This window comes from Phacochoerus africanus, chromosome 15, assembly GCF_016906955.1.
Source record: "Phacochoerus africanus isolate WHEZ1 chromosome 15, ROS_Pafr_v1, whole genome shotgun sequence".
NCBI lineage: Eukaryota > Metazoa > Chordata > Mammalia > Artiodactyla > Suidae > Phacochoerus > Phacochoerus africanus.
In genome coordinates, this window is record NC_062558.1 from 56,224,689 (window position 1) to 56,246,383 (window position 21,695).

General features: G+C 39.1%; 1 protein-coding gene across 14 annotated transcripts in view; it reads left to right on the plus strand.

Moving 5' to 3' along the window:
- LYST (lysosomal trafficking regulator) overlaps nucleotides 1-21,695 on the plus strand; it is a 200,981-nt gene that overhangs the window by 48,210 nt on the left and 131,076 nt on the right. For all 14 annotated transcript variants that reach the window (XM_047761703.1, XM_047761702.1, XM_047761701.1 and 11 more), the window contains 5 exons: nucleotides 10,555-10,645; nucleotides 12,604-14,683; nucleotides 16,687-17,707; nucleotides 19,408-19,569; nucleotides 21,420-21,576. In XM_047761703.1, coding sequence (XP_047617659.1) covers nucleotides 10,555-10,645; nucleotides 12,604-14,683; nucleotides 16,687-17,707; nucleotides 19,408-19,569; nucleotides 21,420-21,576 — 3,511 coding nt within the window. The remainder of the gene's footprint in view (nucleotides 1-10,554; nucleotides 10,646-12,603; nucleotides 14,684-16,686; nucleotides 17,708-19,407; nucleotides 19,570-21,419; nucleotides 21,577-21,695) is intronic.

The following is a 21,695-nucleotide window of genomic DNA, read 5'->3' on the forward strand; positions in this document are numbered from 1 at the left end:
CACTGCCCTCTCCCTCCCATCCCCCTCGGCCCTAAGCAAGTGCTAATCTACTTTGTCTTTCTCTTTTCAGTTGTGAAATATCTTTTAATGTGCTGTTAAATGACTAAAATCATTCAAGTTATAATTGCAGTATTTTTTCCTATGGTAATATTTTTTAATGCCTTCTTTCCTCCTCTTCACTCACTTTTTGGAATATCTGTAGCAATGATAATAGGGACAGTAGAAATAGAGTGAAAATAAATAGCCATTTAAAAAAATAGGACTTTTCAAGATTTAATTGTTTAAACCAGAAAATGGAGAATGATCATTTGGTTCTTTAAGGGGAATTGCATATGATTTAATCATTTAAAATGCAATTGAAATACTAGGTTCAAAGCAGTACATTTCAGGAGGGACTTTAGCTTTTTTATCTGTGCTTCTCATGAGTTGAAATACTCTGGGATACTCTGGAGAAGAGGCAGTTTAAGCCCTTGTCCTTCTACTGCAATACTGTTGCTTTATTAATTGATAATTAATATAAATAATTAGACTTTTTATTGATACATAATTTACATACAGTAAATGCACAGACATTAAGTGTATAGTTGCATGAGTTTGACAAATATATACATACCTGTGTAACCACCCCCAGTTAGAACATTTCCCCCACCCTAGAACATTTTGTCATACCCCTTTTCAGTCAGCCATTCCCCTTCCCCCACTGCAAGATAACCACTGTTCTGACTCTTAACATCTAAGTGCAGTGTTGCTTGTTCTAGAACTTCACATACATGTAGTCATGCAGTGTGAACTCTCTTATTGCAGAGATTCATCCATGTTGCATGAATCTCTAGTTCACTTTTTGTTTCTGGTAATTATTTTGTTGTAGGGATATGCCACAATTTCTTTAACTGTTCACCTATTGTTTAACCATTTGGGTTGTTCCCATTTTGCTGTTTTGAATAAAGCCGCTATGAATATTCTTATGAAAGTCTTTGTGTGAACGTATTTTCATTACTCTTGGGTAAATATCTTGGCATATGATGGCTGGGCCAAAGGGTAGGTGTTTAACTTTCCAAGAAAGTGCCAAATGGTTTTCCTAACTGGTTGTACCACCTTCTTCATTCTCATCAGTGGTGTGTGGGAATGCCAGTTTGTTCTATATCCTCTCTAGAATTTGGCACTGCCAGTCTCTTTAACATTAGGCATTCTAAGTGAATATGAAGTAGTACTTCACTGTAGTTTTAATTTGCATTTCTCTGACAACTTATGGTCTTGAGTACTTTTTTATGTGCTTATTGGCCATTTGTATATCTTTTTCTGTTCAAGTTTTGTGCCCATTTTTAAAGTCAGGTTATTTGTTTATGATCCAGTTGTTGTAGTTCTTTATTCTGGATAAAAGTCTTCGTTGAATTGTGAATACTCTCTTTGTGGCTTGCCTTTTCATTTCTTAACAATGTCTTTAGAAAAGCAATTTTTTTTCCCTTTGTGAATAGTGCTTTTTGTACCTTACCTAAGAAATCTTTGTCTTTCAACTCCAAAGTTGTAAAGCTATTCTCCTATGTTTTGTTTTGTTTTTTTCCCTCTAGGGTTTTTTTTTTCCCCCACTGTACAGCAAGGGTTTTTTTTTTTTTTTTAATTATTATTTTTACTTCTAGATCTGTGATGCATTTTGAATTAATATTTGTGTATAGTATGAGGTAGGAGTTAATGGTTCATTTCTGTGCCCCCCCCCCCCGATTGAAAAACCTTGCCACCTTGGTTAAAAATCAGTTGACCATATATTTATGGGTTTATTTCTATACTCTCTGTTCTGCTATGTTTATCTGTCTGTCATCCATTCTTTCACTAACACCATACTGTTTTGATTACTGTAGCTTTTATAGTAAGCCTAGAAATTAAATGGTAAGTTCTCCAATTAATTTTTCTTTTTCAAGAATTTTGAAAAACATTCTAGATCTTTGGCATTTCTGTATATGTTTAAAAACTAGCTTATTATTTCTACAAACTGCCTGCTAAAATTTCAGCTATGATGTCATTGAATCCAGAAATCAATTTGGAGAGAATTGACATCTTACATCTTAACAGTCCTGAGTTTCTCAGTCTATGAGCATAGTATAAATCTCTGTTTATTTGAGTCCTCTCTAATTTCTTTATAGTATTTTATAGGTTTTAGTGTACAGGTCTTATATATTTAGGGGTAAATTTATTCTAAATAGTTTATTATTTTTTATGACTTTTATAAATGGCGTTAACAATTTTGGAGTTCTGTGGTGACCTAGCAGGTTAAGGATCTGGTGTTGTCACTGCCATGCATGGGTTTGCTCCCCAGCCTGGGAGCTTCTGCATGCCATGGGTGTGGTCAAAAAAAATTTTTTTTAATCTTTCATTTTTCTCTCGTTTGCTGCTCTTAGAAATAGTTGATTTTTCTATGTTGACCTGTGTCCTGTGCTTTTGCTGAATTTGTTTATATTTATTTTGAAATTTTTTGTAGATTCTTTAGGATTTTCTGTGCAAATAATCATGTCATCTGTGAATAATGATAATTTTACTTCTTTTCACATTTTTATGCCTTTAATTTCATTTTCTTGACTCTTCCATCAGCTTCTGGTACAAAAATGGATGGAAGTGATGAGAGCAGACATCCTGCTTTGTGTGTGACCTTAGAGAAAAGCGTTTGGTATTTCATCATTAAATCTGATGTTGGCTCTAGGTTTTTCCCAGCTGCTTTTTATCATGATGAGGAAGTTCTCTTATTCCCAGTTTGTTGAAAGTTTTTATCCAGAATGTATATTGGATTTTGTCAAATGCCTTTTCTTCATCTATTGAGACTATCATATTATTGAATTATGTCGATGGCTTCTAAACATTGAACCAATTTTGCCTTCCTGGGGTAAACCCCATTTGGTCATAACATTATACACAGACATATTAACCTGTTTATTCTGAAGGAAAAAATACTCTACTTAAATAGCAAAATCATATTCTTTTTAATGGTTAAAGATAGTTTATACTGAAACCTTTACATGTTTTTTTGAAAGAAACCACCCATCCTAAAAAGTAGCAGTTATCTTTGATCTTAATCTTGGCACCAGTATCAACTAGATGGGTGGCTTTAGTGACTTAATTGTTCCAGATCTAATTATCCTCATCAGTAACCTAAATATATCTAATTGGATGACTTAAAAGATCTCTTCTGGAGTTCCTGCTGTAGTGCAGTGGGATCGGCGACATCTCTGGAGCACTGAGATAAAGATTCAATCCCCAGCTCCACACAATGGGTTAAGGATCCAGTGTTGCCCTGGCTGCAGCATAGGTCACAACTGCAGCTCAGATCTGGTCCCTGGCCAGGGAACTCCATATGCTCTGGGTTTGGCCATAAAATTTAAAGAAAAAAATATCTCTTTCAATATGATGTTTCCATGTTATATCTGATAATAATAGTTTCCAATTTCTTATATACCCTAATTATGAGTATATATAGCTTAATTCTAACGTAATGAGTAGAAAATTACGTGACTTAATACCAATACAATATACCAAAATTGAGCTAGTATACCCAACCTTGCGTTATAAACACTGCTTTTAAAATTTCCGGTATATATAACTTCCCATACCTATCCGCATTCAATGGATGTTCTATAAAGTTATTACTTATTTTGCTGAATAAAATATGAAGTTGGACTGAAAGAGGCTATGCATTTGTGAACAAAGTATAACCTTAAAAACATAATGGATTTCTAGGAATTCCTGCTGTAGCACAGCAGGTTAAGAGTCCAACTGCAGTGACTTGGGTCTCTGCAGAGGCGTGGGTTCAATCCCCGGCCTGGCACAGTGGTTTAAAGGAGCCAGCACTGCTACAGCTGTGGCATAGGTCAGCAACTGCCACTCAGATTCAATCCTTGGCCCAGCAACTTCCATATGCTGTGGGTGTGGCCATAAAATATATATATAATGAATTTCTTTAATCTTTAGCTATTTTATGTGTAAAAAGTACTTTATTCTTCCAACATTTTTGTAGTATCGTCACTGTAATATATAGTATTATATATCATAACAATATATCAATATATATCAATATATCAATATATCAAATAAGTATAACAGGAAAATATCAGACTTGTAAAAGTGTGACCACACAGTTCATTAACAGGTTTATTCAGCAGACCATAAAGTACCTACTATGTGCCAACTGGGTAGTAGATACAAGATGCAGATGGTCTTTACCAGGAACTTTTAGTTTTTGTTGTTTTTTTTTTCCCCACTGTACAGCAAGGGGATCAAGTTATCCTTACATGTATACATTACAATTACATTTTTTCCCCCTACCCTTTGTTCTGTTGCAACATGCGTATCTAGATAAAGTTCTCAATGCTACTCAGCAGGATCTCCTTGTAAATCTATTCTAAGTTGTGTCTGATAAGCCCAAGCTACCAATCCCTCCCACTCCCTCCCCCTCCCATCAGGCAGCCACAAGTCTTTTCTCCAAGTCCATGATTTTCTTTTCTGAGGAGGTGTTCATTTGTGCTGGATATTAGATTCCAGTTATAAGTGATATCATGTGGTATTTGTCTTTGTCTTTCTGGCTCATTTCACTCAGATGAGATTCTCTAGTTCCATCCATGTTGCTGCAAATGGCATTATGTCATTCTTTTTTATGGCTGAATAGTATTCCACTGTGTATATATACCACCTCTTCCGAATCCACTCATCTGTCGATGGACATTTGGGTTGTTTCCATGTCCTGGCTATTGTGAATAGTGCTGCAATGAACATGCGGGTGCACGTGTCTCTTTTAAGTAGAGTTTTGTCCGGATAGATGCCCAAGAGTGGGATTGCGGGGTCATATGGAAGTCAGGAACTTGTAGTTTTGAAGAGATGGACAGGTTTGGTTTTGTTAATGAGGACAAAACAGTGTAAAGTAATTGGAGAGTGTAAAGGAGTGAGTCCTCAGGAAATGCTTCTAAGAGAAATGGACGTGTCTAAATAGGGATTGGCGGTGTAAAGGGGGAGGAGGCGTTAAATCAAAGGAACTGCAAATGCAAACACACTAGAGGCTGGGAAAAAGATCGATCGACTTTGGTGTTAGAGCAAAGGCTGCGTGCGGGGGTTTGGCCAGTGGGGAGACAGGAAGGCATAGGTCGTGTGATGGCAAGCCTTTTCTGCCGTAGTAAGGAGTCTTAACTGTATTCTAAAAATATTGGGGAGGTTTTTAAGTAAGAGAATAGGCAATGGAAAGTATCCTTGAGATTTAACAAGTCAGGCATTGGTAATATTATTAGCAAGAATTGTTTCTGTAGGAGAAAAATGCACACTTTTATATTTAGTAAAGGTAATAATGATAAATGAGCTTTACTTCATCTAGCTTTACAGATTCTGTATGCATATTTGCCAGCGTGTGTCTAGGAATGATTGATCTGGCAGGATGAGAGGTGTAGGGAATGCTGGCCTTCCTAGTTCTGGAGTAGTGGGAGTATGATTGCAGTGGAGATGTCAGCCTCTGGACAGCGGTAGATAATCCATTGAGTTCTCTCCCTTTATACCTGGGCTGAGAGGGGAGCAGTGAGTATACCAGCTGATTCCTGTATAACAAACCACATCCAGAAACTTAGTGGCATAAAACAACAAGGGGTAGTTGGGGGTCGTTGGCCAGGCTGCCTCAGTTTTCATCCATGTGTCCCCTCATCTTTCAGTAGGCTCATCTCAGCTTCTTTCCACAGAGAGGGAAGCTGCAAGAAGTTACATAGTATCACCTCTGCTGCATTCTATTGGTCAGAGCAAGTCACAAGGCCAGCACAGATTTAAGAGATGAGGATATAGACTCCAGCACTTGATAGGAGGAAATAACTTGTGGACGTTTCTTATCTCCCATAGTCTCTTCTGTGGCCACGATTATTAGCACCCCAACCCCACTACCTCCCTCCCAGGACTTTCAGAGTAATGTTCCATCATGGTGGCGGGCTCGAAGTCCATGGTCTCATGATAGGCATCAGTTCCGGATGCACATGCGGCTTCCAGATGCAGTACTTAGTTGCATTTCTTCTTGATTGAGAGACTTGTGGACTAAAAAGACAAGTTATCTACTTGCCACAACCTGTACACAGTGGTGACATAGGAACAGGTCAGTGTAATATTAATACTTGGATCCAGCAAGAAAAGTGACTGGGGCCACATAGCAGTCACTGATCCCCTGAAACCCAGTCAGGCATGCCTTCTCACACACCTTACTCCGGGGGCAGGGAACATGTTTTTCTTCTGTCAGGGTGGTTCCCAGTCTCTGGTTCTCCAGGACTCTTGGCTCCATCCTCTGAGGTATCTGCTCTTTTCTAGATGAAGAGGTGTTCACATATATGTGTATAGATAAACACATTTTAGAAATAATTATAAAATTCAGATAGAAGAAATAAAGGACTTAAACACATATACTTCTGCTATGTCTGGAATATCAAATTTAATTAGCATGTCCAAATTTAAAGTACTAGTTAAGACTAAGTTCCTTAACATGTCATCCTGAAATCCTTGAACCCCACTGATCTGGTACCTGCCTTTGCAGCTTCCTAAACACATCTAGTTTGGTATCTCAGTTCCCCCACTAACCCCCCTCCCTCATTCACTTACCCTTTCTCTTCCATCCTGCCACTGCTACTTCTGGATATCAATTTTGGCAAGTAATTTAAAATCCAGTCTAAACAGTAGAATTGTGAAAGGGGTAGTGCCTGGCACCTGGTAGGTACTTGCAGTATATTTCTTGAATTGAGCTAAAAATTTTTCACTGTTGGTTATTACTGTTATGGGGAGTTTAAAAATGTATGACACAGTCATTTTCCCTGCAGAGGGGTAACATAAAAGTATAAATAGTCAATGAAGAGTAATGTTACTTCTGTAGATTGGACAGTCTAGGAATAGCCAGGGAATGGATCTGTTTGTGGCATATATTGCCAAATTTGGCATTTCGAGAACTTCCCACTTGGATGGAGTGAGGTAGCACTCCATTCTTCTGGATACCATGGCCACCATGTATACTGAGGACCTTGGGAGGTAAACCTGAGCTTGGTTGGAAGCAGAGAGCTTCAAGTTCTACTTTGCCAGAGTGCCCACAATAAGAGGAAAGATTTTATGATTTGTAATAGGATAGCTTAGTGTTACTTATAGTATTACCTATGTGATTTCTTTGAGACTTAAAAGAATACTTAAATCTGGGAATATATGGTATCTAACAAAGTAATAGGTTCAAGGAAATTCCTGTTGTGGCTTAGCTGGTTAAGAACCCAACTGATATCTATGAAGATATGGGTTTGACCCTTGGCCTCGCTCAGTGGGTTAAGGATCCAGCATTGCCACAAGGACACGGTTGTGGATGTGGCGCAGACCTGGCATTGCTATGTCTGTAGTATAGGCCAGCAACTACAGCTCCAATGTGACCTCTAGCCTTGGAACTTCCATATGCCGCAGGTGTGGCCCTAAAAAGACAACAACAAAAAAAAAAGTAATAGGTTCAGAGGATTAGAGAGAGCTGCACTATGATGAATTGTATTAGAAATGATTGTGAGTGAGTGGGAAGTAAAGAACTATAACCCCAGTGGACAGCTGAGACGTTAGGCGTGTCCTCCTCAGGACACAACAGGAACTCCCTGGTTTGCATTTTTAAAAAAAGACCATATTTTTTTGCTGGGTTCTTAAAAAATGTTGTGGTACACACTCTGAATGTGGCAAAAAAAAAAAAAAAAAAAAAACCCCAAACTTCTGTTTGCTTCGATCTTATTCTTTTGAAAGACTCATGGTTTCCAAGAACTAATTAACTTGGCAGAATGGGGGGTTGGGGAAGGGGCAACAGGCATGAAGTCCTGAGGGGGAGAGCAGTAGTCTTGGGTTGATGTAGAAGAAAAGCCCCATGGAAGAGGTACTGCTGGGGCTGGGCCTTGTGGGCAGGGAGTGCATAGCTAAGAGGGAAGGAGCAAGGGCAGGTCCAAGATGCATGTGCCTCAGAGGCCAGGGCAGGAATGCCTGCTCACACAGCTGTGGTGATTCACCAGTGTACTGTTGTGCAGCAGGGCCTAAATTATAAGGACAGCATGTTTGTAGCACTGCTTCACACACCCTTGAGGTTTCAGCAAGCTCCATTAGAATGTTACTTGTTCATCTGCTAAAGATAAAGACTCAGACTCTGCAGGGATGACTGTTCCAAAAGTGGTTTACTTTTTTTTTTTTTTTGCTTTTCTTTTTTAGGGCCATACCTGTGGCATATGGAAGTTCCCAGGCTAGGAGTCGAGTCAGAGCTACAGCTGCCAGCTTACACCACAGCCACAGCAACTCAGGATCTGAGCTACGTCTGCGACCTAAACCACAGCTCCCAGCAACAGCGGATACTTAACCCAATGAGCAAAGTCAGGGATCGAATCTGTATCCTCATGGATACTAGTTGGGTTCGTAACCCACTGAGCCACAACAGGAACTCCCTGGTTTGCATTTTTAAAAAAAGACCATATTTTTTTGCTGGGTTCTTAAAAAATGTTGTGGTGCATACTCTGAATGTGATCTATACATGGAAATGTTATCTAAGACATCTTTTAATTTTGCCAATTTTGAAGGAAAGCACATGGAAATGGAACCTTTTGATAACAATTTTTACTTCACATCAGGGATTCACAGTCATTCATGTAGATAATGTTGATGAACGTCCACGTATGTACCGGGCATTGAGTGACAGAAAAGGGAGGTGATTGCTAAGCACGAGGGCCTGAGCCCTGGAGTTTGTGTGCTGAGAGGGGCCTGGGGAGCATGTGGGGAAAAGTTTCTCATCATATTTAGAAGTAGACCAAAACTCCTTCACGTGACCCACGAAGCTGCCTTGGATCTGGCACTGTCCACCTCGCCAGCCTCTGCCTTCCAGCCTCACCTCCCAGCGCCATCGCCTTGCTATGTTCCAGCCACTCTGGCCCTCTTACTCTTCTATGACAAAGTCCAATCCACTTCCAACCCTTTATAAACTTACAATGAGCCCTTTTCCTCAAGTCTCTGCATGGATTCTTCCTCATCAATTATCTGCTCAAGTGGCCCATCCTGACGAGGCTATTTACATGTCTTCCTTTTCATCACTCTGTCATCCTTCTCCTGCTTAATTTTCTTCCTAGCACAGCATTCTGTCTGAAATTGTCTTATCTGTGCCCATTATTTTCTCTTTCACCTGCTGGAGTGTCAGCTTTGTAAGGGTGTGAATATTGTCTTCCTTGTTCCCCACTACATCCAAAGTGTCTGGCACATGGTAGGGGCTCAATACATACTTCTTAAATTAATGAAAGAGAAAAATGGGGGAGTTCCCTTTGAGACTCTGTGGTTTAAAAAAAAAAATTTAGGAGTTCCTGTCGTGGCTCAGTGGTTAATAAATCTGACTAGCATCCATGAGGATGCAGGTTCGATCCCTGGGTGTGCTCTGTGGGTTAAGGATCCAGCATTGCCGTGAGCTGTGGTGTAGATCACATACACGGCTTGGATCCTGCATTGCTGTGACTGTGGCTGTGGCATAGGCTGGCAGCTGCAGCTCCAACTCAACCCGTAGCCTGAGAACCTCCATATGCCATAGGTGCAGCCCTAAAAAAGCAAAAAAAAAAAAAAAAAGAAGAAGAGGAAGAAAATGGGCATTCAGGCATTAACAGTTCAGCAAAAAGACCTTGAGGGAATTAGAGAAGTCTCCCCATAGGGGAGCTGAGGCCTGAAGAATGTCCTCTATGTAATGGCCAGAGTGGTTTTTCCAACAAACAATCTGATTTTGTCACCCTGACCCTCTCCCCACTGATAGATGTGAGGAATTTAAACTTGATTTGTCATTCATTCCTTGACCACCCATGTCTCAAGTGTCCCAGGCCTGGCACTTTCATACCTCTAACTGATAATGACTGCTTCTTTTTCTGAATGCCTAAACTGAATGCCTGTGCCACACCTGGATACTTACGTGTACTACACACCTTCTGTTCTTTAACTGTTTTGTGTGTATGTATTTTATGGACCAAATGAGGGGACCTTCTCCAGGGCTTGGACCATATCCTCCAGAAAGGCTAAGACAGTAAGTGCTGTGGACAGAGTGTGCAGTCAATAATAATTGGATGACCTTCACTAATAAGTCTTTGTGTATATTATTTTATTAGTAATTTCAATTTCTCTCTTTAAAATCGTGTTTTCTTGAAGTTTTAAATTTAACTGCATGAAGACTTTGTTTTCCTGGTAACTTCTGTTATGGGTTTGCTAATTAATAGGGCTTAACTTTTCATCTTCACCTTGCAAATTTGTTTTTTTCATAGGTGAGGAATTCTTACCCTGTGCATGGTGCTAATAACAGCTATTTTTGGAAAAATCAGCAGGAATGTGCTAAATACCGTCAAATACTCTTACATTTTTCTGTCGTTGGAAAAGTTTATAAGTTGCAGAGTATCACAGCTTTAATTGGATTTAAGATAGGTTAATCTGATTCTTCCTTCTCAAGAAAAAGGATTTTTTGGGTTCAAGACAAAGTATTAGGATTTAATGCATTTCATTACCTTGGAACATGAAGGATTCAGGATTCTTTTATTTCTAATACAGGCATTGACATGTAGAGAAGAACTCCTTACTCTTCTTCTGTCACTCCTTCCACTAGTATGGAAGATCCCTGTTCAAGAAGAAAAGGCAACAGGTATGATTCTTTTGTTTATTATATCACCTGTGTTATCAAAATTCCACTAGGGAAAAAAGTTCTCTTGAAAGGTTACTTCTGCCATAATGGATGATATAGTTCAAATTCAGAACAGTATATATTAGTGTGGTACTTAAAGTGGAAAATTCTTTAGGCAGCTGTCTTTTTATTTCTACCAGTAATGCAAAAGTCATGGTCCTTCTTAGGGGATTACTTGATTACAATAATGATAGAAAATGGATGAGGAGGCAGAACACTTAGCAAAAGGGGTAAAACTGGATATGCTATCTAACATTTGAGATATGTGGAGTGAAAAGTTGGAAGAAAGGAATTAAAAATGTTTTGCTTATGTTAAAGATTGCTTTCTGTTACCATACTCTGTCAATGACTTTGGCAGCTTAATTTTTCTAAGGTTGATTTTAGAGGATAAATTTGAAGCAATATTTGGTTTCATAGTGGATAGAGTTATTACATTTAAAGTCAATACATATTTTTAACTTCTGATTCAGAAAAAATAAAAAAATGCATGTGTGTCTGTATATATATCACATTAAGTATGTGGAACTTAGTTTAAATGTTTCAGTAGAGGGATTTACAGTTTTCCCCCTTGTCCATTTTTGGGATATGTGAATTGTGTGGTGCTTAAGGATCCCTTGGGTTAAAAAAAAAAAAAGGAAAAATCTCCTGAATTGTATTTTAATGCCTTATGTGCATTTTTAATGTATTTCTGATGTGGAGCTCTCTTTAGGGCCTTATCTAAGGTTTTGTAATATTGTTATCCTTTCTATATGTTGATCCACCGGCTCTTATTTTCTTCTGAATTTCTATAATTCAAACTGTTAATCACTTAAGAAATCTAATTAATGTTCTTTTGGGGAAGTTGTCTTCATTGCCTGCATCTTTTCTATACATGGAGTATGTCAGACTTTTTAATTCCCCCCTTTTAATTAAAGCACAAGTCTTTTATTTACAGATTTTATTTACTCATTCTAAATTTCAGATAACATCCTGATATAGATCTTATTATATATCATTGCAAAGGGGCAGACCAATTTCATTATCTTTTTACTTTTTTTTTTTTTTTTTTTTTTGCTTTTTAGGGCCACACCTAGGCATATGGAAGTTCCCAGGCTAGGGGTCGCATTGGAGCTACAGCTGCCAGCCTACACCACAGCCACAGCAACTCAGGACCTGAGCTACGTCTGCGACCTACATCACAGGTCATGGATGCCAGATCCCTGACCCACCAAGCAAGGCCAGGGATTGAACCCGCATCCTCATGGATACTAGTTGGATTTGTTCCCTCTGAGCCACGAAGGGAACTTCTCATTATCTTTTTAATTAGTGTGGAAGATTTATTCATCTCCCCAAGAAATAGGTATTGAGTGGTGACCACTTGGCAGGTCCTAGGTTCTAGGCACTGAGGATGAAACAGTGATGCTCGTACCTGTGCCTAGTTCAGTGCACGGCACATACAGTAAGTATTTTGAATGAATAGCTCTTTTATCTTGAGGAACATTTGGTTATCTATTCGACGATTGTGAAATAATTTTGGAAAATCTTAAAAGTTCCTACGTTATATCAGGGCTGTACACTAAATACCGATTTTGAAATATACCTCGTGTCTTAATTAATGACATTAGTGGAGGAGATTTGTAAAATGGTAGGAGTAGTAGTGCTAAATACCAGCACTACTTTCCTAATTCAGTTCTCCCCTCTTGTTTTCAAAATCAGTTTGTATTCTTTGAACCAAGGCCACCTGGTCCTTAACATGAGCAGGATAAGGAAGTGAAGTGAGAATGGGAGGAAGGGGAGCAGAGACATAACAAAAAGCTAAAGGAAATCAACCCCACAATAAAAATATACTCCTAAAGTGGATGATAAATAAGAGGGTAATCACTCATGCAGGTTAAGTTTTAAAACATATTAAGGTATTCTAAATTTTGTCTTTACTTTAGATTTTAATCTGCCATTCTCAACTGATGTAATCCTGACCAAAGAAAAGAACTCAACTTCTCAAAGATCTACTCAGGAAAAATTATATTTAGAAGGAAGTGCCCCAGCTGGTCAGGTTTCTGCAAAAGTAAATGTTTTTCGAAGAAGCAGACGACAGCGTAAAACTACCCATCGCTATTCCATAAGAGATGCAAGAAAGACACAGCTCTCCACCTCTGATTCAGAAGCCAATTCAGATGAGAAAAGTATAGCAGTGAACAAGCATCGGAGGTCCCATCTGCTGCAGCACTTTGTAACACAGCCTCCTAAAGGAGACCACCTTCCAGCCGAACTTGACCACTTATCAACCAAAGAGCAAGCTCCTCCTGACACCATGGCTTTGGAAAATTCCAGAGAGATGATTCCAAGGCCAGAGTCAAACACTGACATTTTAAGTGAGCCAGCTGCCTTGTCTGTTATCAGTCACATGAACAATTCTCCATTTGACTTATGTCATGTTTTGTTGTCTTTATTAGAGAAAGTTTGTAAGTTTGACATCACCTTGAATCATAACTCTGCTCTAGCAGCCAGTGTCGTGCCCACACTGACTGAATTCCTAGCGGGTTTTGGGGACTGCTGTAACCTCAGCGACAGTTTGGAGAGTCAGATGGTTTCTGCAGGTTGGACTGAAGAACCGGTGGCTTTGATTCAACGGATGCTTTTTCGAACAGTGTTACATCTTATGTCAGTAGATGTTAGTGCTGCAGAGATGATGCCAGAGAGTCTTAGAAAAAATTTAACTGAATTGCTTAGAGCAGCTTTAAAAATCAGAACTTGCCTCGAAAAGCAGCCTGATCCTTTTGCACCAAGACAGAAGAAAACACTACAGGAGGTTCAGGAAGATTTTGTGTTCTCCAAGTATCGCCACAGAGCCCTTCTTTTACCTGAGCTCCTGGAAGGAGTCCTGCAGATCCTGACCTGCTGTCTTCAAAGTGCAGCTTCAAATCCCTTCTTCTTCAGTCAAGCCATGGACCTGGTTCAAGAATTCATTCAGCATCATGGATTTCATTTATTTGAAACTGCAGTTCTTCAAATGGAATGGCTGGCTTTAAGAGATGGGGTTCCTCCTGAGGCCTCAGAACACTTGAAAGCCCTAATAAACAGTGTGATGAAAATAATGAGCACTGTCAAAAAAGTGAAATCAGAGCAACTTCATCATTCCGTGTGTACAAGGAAAAGGCATAGACGGTGTGAATATTCCCACTTCATGCATCACCACAGAGATCTCTCAGGTCTGCTGGTATCAGCTTTTAAAAACCAGGTTTCCAAAAACCCATTTGAAGAGACCGCAGACGGGGACGTTTATTACCCTGAGCGGTGCTGTTGCATCGCCGTGTGTGCGCATCAGTGCTTTCGCTTACTGCAGCAGGCATCCCTGAGCAGCACGTGTGTCCAGATTCTCTCAGGGGTTCAGAACATTGGCATATGCTGTTGTATGGACCCCAAGTCCGTGATTGTCCCTCTGCTCCATGCTTTTAAGTTGCCAGCACTGAAAAACTTTCAGCAGCATATATTGAATATTCTTAACAAACTTATTTTGGATCAGTTAGGAGGAGCTGAGATATCACAACAAATTAAGAAAGCGGCTTGCAATATTTGTACCATTGACTCAGATCAGCTAGCCAAATTAGAAGAGACCCTGCAGGGAAACTCACATGATGCTGACCCTTCCTCCAGTTTGTCTAGTCCTTCTTACAGATCTCAAGGGATCCTGCCCAGCAATGGATCTGAAGACTTTTTGTGGAAATGGGATGCCTTGGAGGCTTATCAGAATTTTGTTTTTGAAGAAGACAGATTACATAGTGTCCAGATTGCAAATCACATTTGTGGTTTAATTCAGAAAGGCAATGTAGTTGTTCAGTGGAAATTGTATAACTACATATTTAATCCTGTGCTCCAAAGAGGAGTTCAGTTAGCACATCATTGTCAACAGCTTAGTGTTACTTCAGCTCAAACTCATGTCTGTAACCTTCATAACCAGTGTTTGCCCCAGGAAGTGCTTCAGATTTATTTAAAAACTCTGCCTACCCTGCTTAAATCAAGGTTTGTATGTGTGTGTGTGTATAGCTATTTTTTTTCTCATTGTTTGCTTTTGAATGTCTTTGTATTTTCCTAGGATTTAGTTTTAGTTTAACAACAACAAAAAATTCCCATCCCATGTCAGATTTTTTAAAAAAAGCATTTGTTTGTTTTTACTGGAATGGTTGTAGAGAAGGGGATAGAGCCATTTCTTTTAATTTCTCTGAAGAAAGGTAAAGTTTTAAATATATTTCTGAGAAAAAAATGGACTTAACATAAATATTCAACAGCAGGGGCAGATTAAATTAATTATTTTATATTTACTTTATGCAACATTATTACCATTACAAATAATATTCACCCTGTGAAATCAGATAGTTATGATCATTATACAACTACAGATGTGATAAATTTATTTGAGTAATAAAAAAGCAAATAAAAATAATGTTCACAAGGATCATGTTAGGACATGAGAAAATGCTTATAATATTTTATCAATAACATGTACAAAATAAAAAATATCATGCACTTGTTTACAGCCGTGTAAAGTATGCACATACAAAAAGTGACAATTGGAGTTCCTGTCATGCCTCAGTGGTTAACGAACCTGACTAGTATCCATAAGGATGCCGGTTCCATCCCTGGCCTTGCTCAGTGGGTCAGAGATCCAGCGTTGCCGTGAGCTGTGGTGTAGATTGCAGACACGGCTTGGATCCTGAGTTGCTGTGGCTATGGTGTAGACCGGCAGCTGCAGCTCTGATTCGACCCCTAGCCTGGGAACTTCCATATGCCGTGGGTGCAGCCCTAAAAAGACAAAAGACAAAAAAAAAAGTGGTAATTATTGATTGAGGTAGTAAAATTAAGGGAATTATTTTTTTAAACACCATATTTACATTTATTACCTAAGTAATACATGTAGAAACAGTAGAAAATGCAGATAAGCAAAAAGAAGGAGATTAAAATTACTTAGAATCCCACCGGTGAGTTTTGCAGATTTTGTGATTGTCAACTCTGATACTTAAAAAATAGGAGTTCCCATCATGGTGTAGCAGAAACAAGTCTGACTAGGAACCATGGGGTTGTGGGTTCGATCTCTGGCCTTGCTCAGAGGATTAAGGATCCGGCGTTGCCATGCGTTGTGGTGTAGGTCACAGATGTGGCTTGGATCTGGTGAAGCTGTGGCTGTGGCGTAGGCCAGCAGCTACAGCTCCGATTGGACCCCTAGCCTGGGAACCTCCATATGCCACGAGTGGCCCTAAAAAGACAAAAGACAAAAAAATAATAATAATTTTATAAGTAAAGCTTGTTTCTGATAAGTAGTTTGGGCTGTCAAATCAATGCATGTACCATTTTTAAAATGTGTAATAAGATACAATCTAACTATATGATCATTATTTTCGCAATCTTTTTTTTTTAATTCCTGACATTCTGACATTGTTTGAATAGAACTGACTTTGACTTGAAAGTTATATAACTCCTTGGCATATTTGTGGACAAATTGGATCTCTGTTGAGCTGATTTATATTTATTGCTTAGATTCTAAGACCCATGAGTCTTAGCCTAAGAGAGCTGAAAAATTTCATATCTTGAGTTTGGTTTTTCTCCTTATGAGGCAAAGATTTAAAAAAAACAAAAGCCTTGAATACCATCAGGCAGACAAACAAATGGACGCACAAATGCCATCCTGCCTGCAAGCGTGGTGGTGGTTGTGGCATTGAGAATTTGTATAAAAAAGCTTGTCATTTGGAGAAAAATATTCTTTGCTGAATTGCTTCGTTTAACTTGAGGTGTATGTAATCTGTTCTTTTTCAAATGCTGCTAGAGTCATACATGCAGTATTTGAAGAAGGATGTGAAAGTAATTAGGAATCAATTTGAGATCCTAGTCATATCTGATTGGGAACTTCACCAGATAATTGATTAATTGAATTAGTGTATGCAGCAGTGACATATTTCAATACTACATGTACCTGTTTGTAAATGATGTTTCTTTATGTAAAATCTCTTGTGTGTTTTTTTCTCTTACAGGGTAATAAGAGATTTGTTTTTAAGTTGTAATGGAGTAAATCAAATAATTGAATTAAATTACTTAGATGGTATTCGAAATCACTCCTTGAAAGCATTTGAAACGCTGATAGTCAGCCTAGGGGAACAACAAAAAGATTCAGTTCCAGGTATTGATGGGACAGACCTTGAACAGAAGGAGCTGTCATCTTTAAGTGTAGGTACTTCGCATAACCAGCAAGCTTACTCAGATTCTCAGAGTCTTAGCAAATTTTATGCCCGCCTCAGAGACGCTTATCCAAGGAAACAGAAGTCTGTCACCCGGGATGTCCACATCAACACGATCAACCTGTTCCTCTGTGTGGCGTTCTTGTGTGTCAGTAAAGAAGCAGAATCTGACAGAGAATCAGCCAATGATTCCGAAGATACCTCCGGCTACGACAGCACGGCAAGCGAGCCTTTGCGGCTCATGCTGCCGTGTTTATCTCTGGAGAGCCTCGTCCTGCCCTCTCCTGAGCAGATGCACCAGGCAGCAGACATTTGGTTAATGTGTCGCTGGATCTACATGTTGAGCCCAGTTTTCCAGAAACAGTTTTATAGGCTCGGTGGTCTGCAAGTATGCCATAAATTAATATTTATGATAATACAGGAACTGTTCAGAGGTCCTGAAGAGGAGCAAGGCAGAAAGGAAGGTGACATAAATGTCTATGAAAGCCAGAATCTAAACAAAACTTCTCCATCTGCGATCACTGTGAAGGAAAACTTACTATCTTTGACTATAGAAAGTGACCCCACCCCATCAGAACTGGGTAGTCTAGAAAAGAGTGCTGACAGTGTAGGTAAGTTGGAATCACCATGTATTTCTTCTGTAAATGTGCAACAAACTCCAGCTGCTGAGGCTGCTCCTGAGGAAGCAAAGGTATTTATGCATCGAGAAAGTGAGGCCTCCCTTCAGAGTATACGACTTTTGGAAGCCCTTCTGGCCATTTGTCTTCATGGCACCAGAGCTAGTCAGCAAAAGATGGAATTGGAGTTACCACATCAGGTAATAACTTGTCCTTCGTCCAACTATGGTGGAATATATATTTTTTTGTTCTAACATAATTCTGTTGTCACTTTTGTTTTTCCAAAGATTCTAAGTTTTGTGCAGTTCCTGTATGCTTAGCACAGAACCAGGGACTGTGAAGTGCACAGCAATGTATGTGACCCACTTCTTGCCCTCAAGAAGCTGATGGTTTAGTTTGGGATACAGAACCCACCTGTGGCAAATTTACCAACCCAAAAGGCATTAGCTATGTGTTAAATGTCAGATGAGTCCTAATGGATATTGCCTTTGGAAGTTCAGTCTTGGTGTGATTCTGCTTGGGCCTTGCCGAGTTCCCCTCCCAAGTCCATCCACCCATCTGCTGTCCACTGCAGATGTTGGCTGCTGAGGACTCACATCTGCACCCACATCCCAAGGACGCCCTGGGCTGACCTGGGAAGGGTGCCCACAGCCAGTGACTGTTGGGTGTGGCTCTCTGGGGGTGGGGGCAATCTCTGTGGTACAGTTCAGGCTCTAGCACTTCCCATGGAATTGGGCTGGCGCTAGACATCATTCTGAAACCACATCTTTTCCTGGATTCTTCCCCTCTCATATTCTCCTTCCCTCATACCTTTACAAATCTCTCCTGAGAGCACATCTCAGCTAAAAAGGAATCCTCGGTTTCAGACGCTGCTTCTGAGGAAACTTCGAACATGGAAGATCCCTTCTTTCCTTACTCACTCCTAATTGTCCTGTCAGCCAACAGGCTTGCCTGCTGCAGCCCCAGCCTCCACATTTGCCTCCTGTCTAAGATGTCTCGATGCTTCCACAGTGCTCACAATTCAAATAGATGTGCTTTAGTGTAGCCTGCAGAGCCATTCACAGTCTTGCATGCGCCTCCTTATTTAGCTTTTCTTCCTGCTACCCCTCACTGTGCTTCAGGCAGCCACGCTGAGCTGACAGCTTCTCTAGAAGCCATTCTTTGTCATAATTTCTCTGCCTTTGTACATGTTCTTCTGCTGGCATGTTCTCTCTCTCTCTGCTTCCATGCCTGCTGCCTCCAGCTTGTTCTTCATTGTCCAGGTGATGCAGCCCTTCCTTGGGGACACTCTGACAGGTCTCTCAGGCCAGTTCTCTCTCTCCTGCTCTTAGAGAACTTGGTCGCTCTAGTGTGGTCATCATTGTATCTGTATGTACCTGTGTCTCACTCTGGACGGGAGAATTCCTTAAGGAAAAAGTCAGCTTCCCATCATCTTTATGGCCTCATCCCCTAATAGAGGGACATAGGCAGGCAGCAAGAGTTCAAAAACAGAGGGAAGAAGTAAAGAAGGGAGAAAGAGAAAAGGAGTAGACTCTAAGTGCTTCTTAGAGTCTTAAGGAATCTCAAGAAGGAATTTCTAAAATCTAGAGATGGGTGATCAAAACTCCAAAGTTTCAACTACGCATATTTGGCATGGTACAATTAATTCATGATACATCCAAATTCAAAACCAAATATGCTGAGTAAAGCATTTGATAAATTAAAATGTTATTATTCATTTTAACAGTAGGATGTTTGTATTAGCATTAGATATTTGTACAGTCATTTTAATTTTACATCAACAGCAAATACAAGGACTAGCTTTTACGAGTGAAGTTAATATTATCATTTATAGTATCACTGTTTCGTTTTTTCTTAAAGCATGTTATTAATACTCTTAGTCTCTTTCATTTTACCTTAGAACTTATCTGTGGAAAATATATTGCTTGAAGTGAGGGATCAGCTTTCCAAGTCAAAGGTGATTGAAACAGAGTTAGCAAAGCCTTTATTTGATGCCCTGCTTCGAGTTGCATTGGGGAATCATTCAGCAGATTTTGAACACAGCGATGCTATGACTGAGAAGGTATGAACAACATATAGAGTTGTGTGGTTTGGGTGTGACTAGCAGAGGCAGAAGTGTGTGGGAGGGGAGTAGGATACCAATGAACGTGGTGAGAACATGTGGGCCAGGATTTGGTCAGGTGAGTTGATGGGTCCCATCTCCATCCTCTGGGATGGGTTGTATTCACTCGGTGCCCAGTCTCATTAAAAAGCATATGACATGCTTTTCTTCAACCTGGAAATTTACTGAGAATTACTTCTAATAAAATGGAAATGTGTTATCTGATAAGTCTTGCATATAACAGATAGTTTATTAAGTGATAATTCAGGGATGGTGATGACTCAGCTGTCTTATTTGATCCTATATTGGTACAGCTCATACCAGAACATTCTCCTCACCTTAATTTTAAATCACTCAGCATAAAAATAACTAGTTACTTGCATAGAAAATGGCAATCATAATTTTTTAATTGTTCATATTAACATTTCTTCTCAAAACTATTTTACCTTTTTTTTCTAAAACTGTGATATATATTTAATTTCCCTCCTTTCAGGTTTTATTTTTACCTTTAGTTATTTAGCTGTCACTTGTCTCTTAACTTTATATAACTTCTCTTTTAGTTCCTTCCTCTAGACATATATAGATATTTTATCATCTTCTGCAAAAATATTTTGTGTTACTGTTTGTCATAATATAAAAACTTGCTGAAATAACTACTTACACCTTCACTTCAGTTACCGAATCAATTGGTTAATTAGGAAATGTTAAATTTCCTTCCTAAAATGTTAAAATACCTAGGTAGATTAAAATAGCTACCTATTGAAAAAAAAGTGTTATTCTACCTTTTTTCTTTCTTTTTTTTTTGTCTTTTGTCTTTTTTGTTGTTGTTGTTGCTATTTCTTGGGCCGCTCCCGCGGCATATGGAGGTTCCCAGGCTAGGGGTTGAATCGGAGCTGTAGCCACCGGCCTACGCCAGAGCCACAGCAACGCAGGATCCGAGCCGCGTCTGCAACCTACACCACAGCTCACGGCAATGCCGGATCGTTAACCCACTGAGCAAGGGCAGGGACGGAACCCGCAACCTCATGGTTCCTAGTCGGATTCGTTAACCACTGAGCCACGACGGGAACTCCTATTCTACCTTTTTTTAATTGCAATGATAATGTTAATTGTTGCAATGATAAAGTACTCTGAGCTTCTTTGAGTGTGTTTTCTAAAGTGAAGATATTAGTAGCACTTTTGTAAGAAAAGGAAAATTTCATGTCATAAGATATCACACAGGGAATTAATGCTGGAACTCTTGATTTCTGAGATGCTTGCATGTAGACAGTTGCAGTGTCAATTCTTAAAATTAATCTGAAAAATTTTGATGTCTTCTTTGATTATCTAATTTATGAAACATTTTAGTTATAAAAATCCTATGGAAAAAAATCTTTCTTCATGAACAAATATGTAAAAAAAAATTTTTATTAACATTAAGTCGTAAGTATAATTCTACCCCATTCTAGTTTTTAGTTATTTCCTATTATATAACTAGAATTAAATTTCTTAGGCTTATTTTCCAATAAGACTGAAATGATCTATACCTGATTCTGTTAGGACACCTATTTTTTGAGCTGCTAATCAAGTTGTCTGAGAGATTCTGGGAAATTATGCTGTGTGAATTTCATAACGTACAGGGGTTAATATTGATTCCTAAGAATTTTTCTTAAAGAAAATACTGAAGCTGTCCTTAAAATGACTTTTGAGTAATAAATACTTTGAGTAATAAAATATTTATTAGAAATATTTTATATTTCTAGCAAAATAAACATTTTACTAGAAATGAGCAAACATTACAGCTTTTGCTTTTTGGTTACATGATCTTATAGAGTTATCAACCTGAAGAAGAATTGTCATCCCAACCTGCTGATTTTTCAGAAGAAGCTGAAGATTCTCAGTGTTGTAGTTTTAAACTTCTGGTTGAAGAAGAAGGTTATGAAGCAGACAGTGAAAGCAATCCAGAGGACAGTGAAACCCGGGATGATGGTAAAATATCACTGAAAGGATACATGTGATTGGATTTCCAAGTCAGTGTTTTTTTGGTGGTTTTTTTTTTGGTTTGGTTTGGTTTGGTTTGTTTTTTTTTTGCTTTTTAGGCCGTCCGG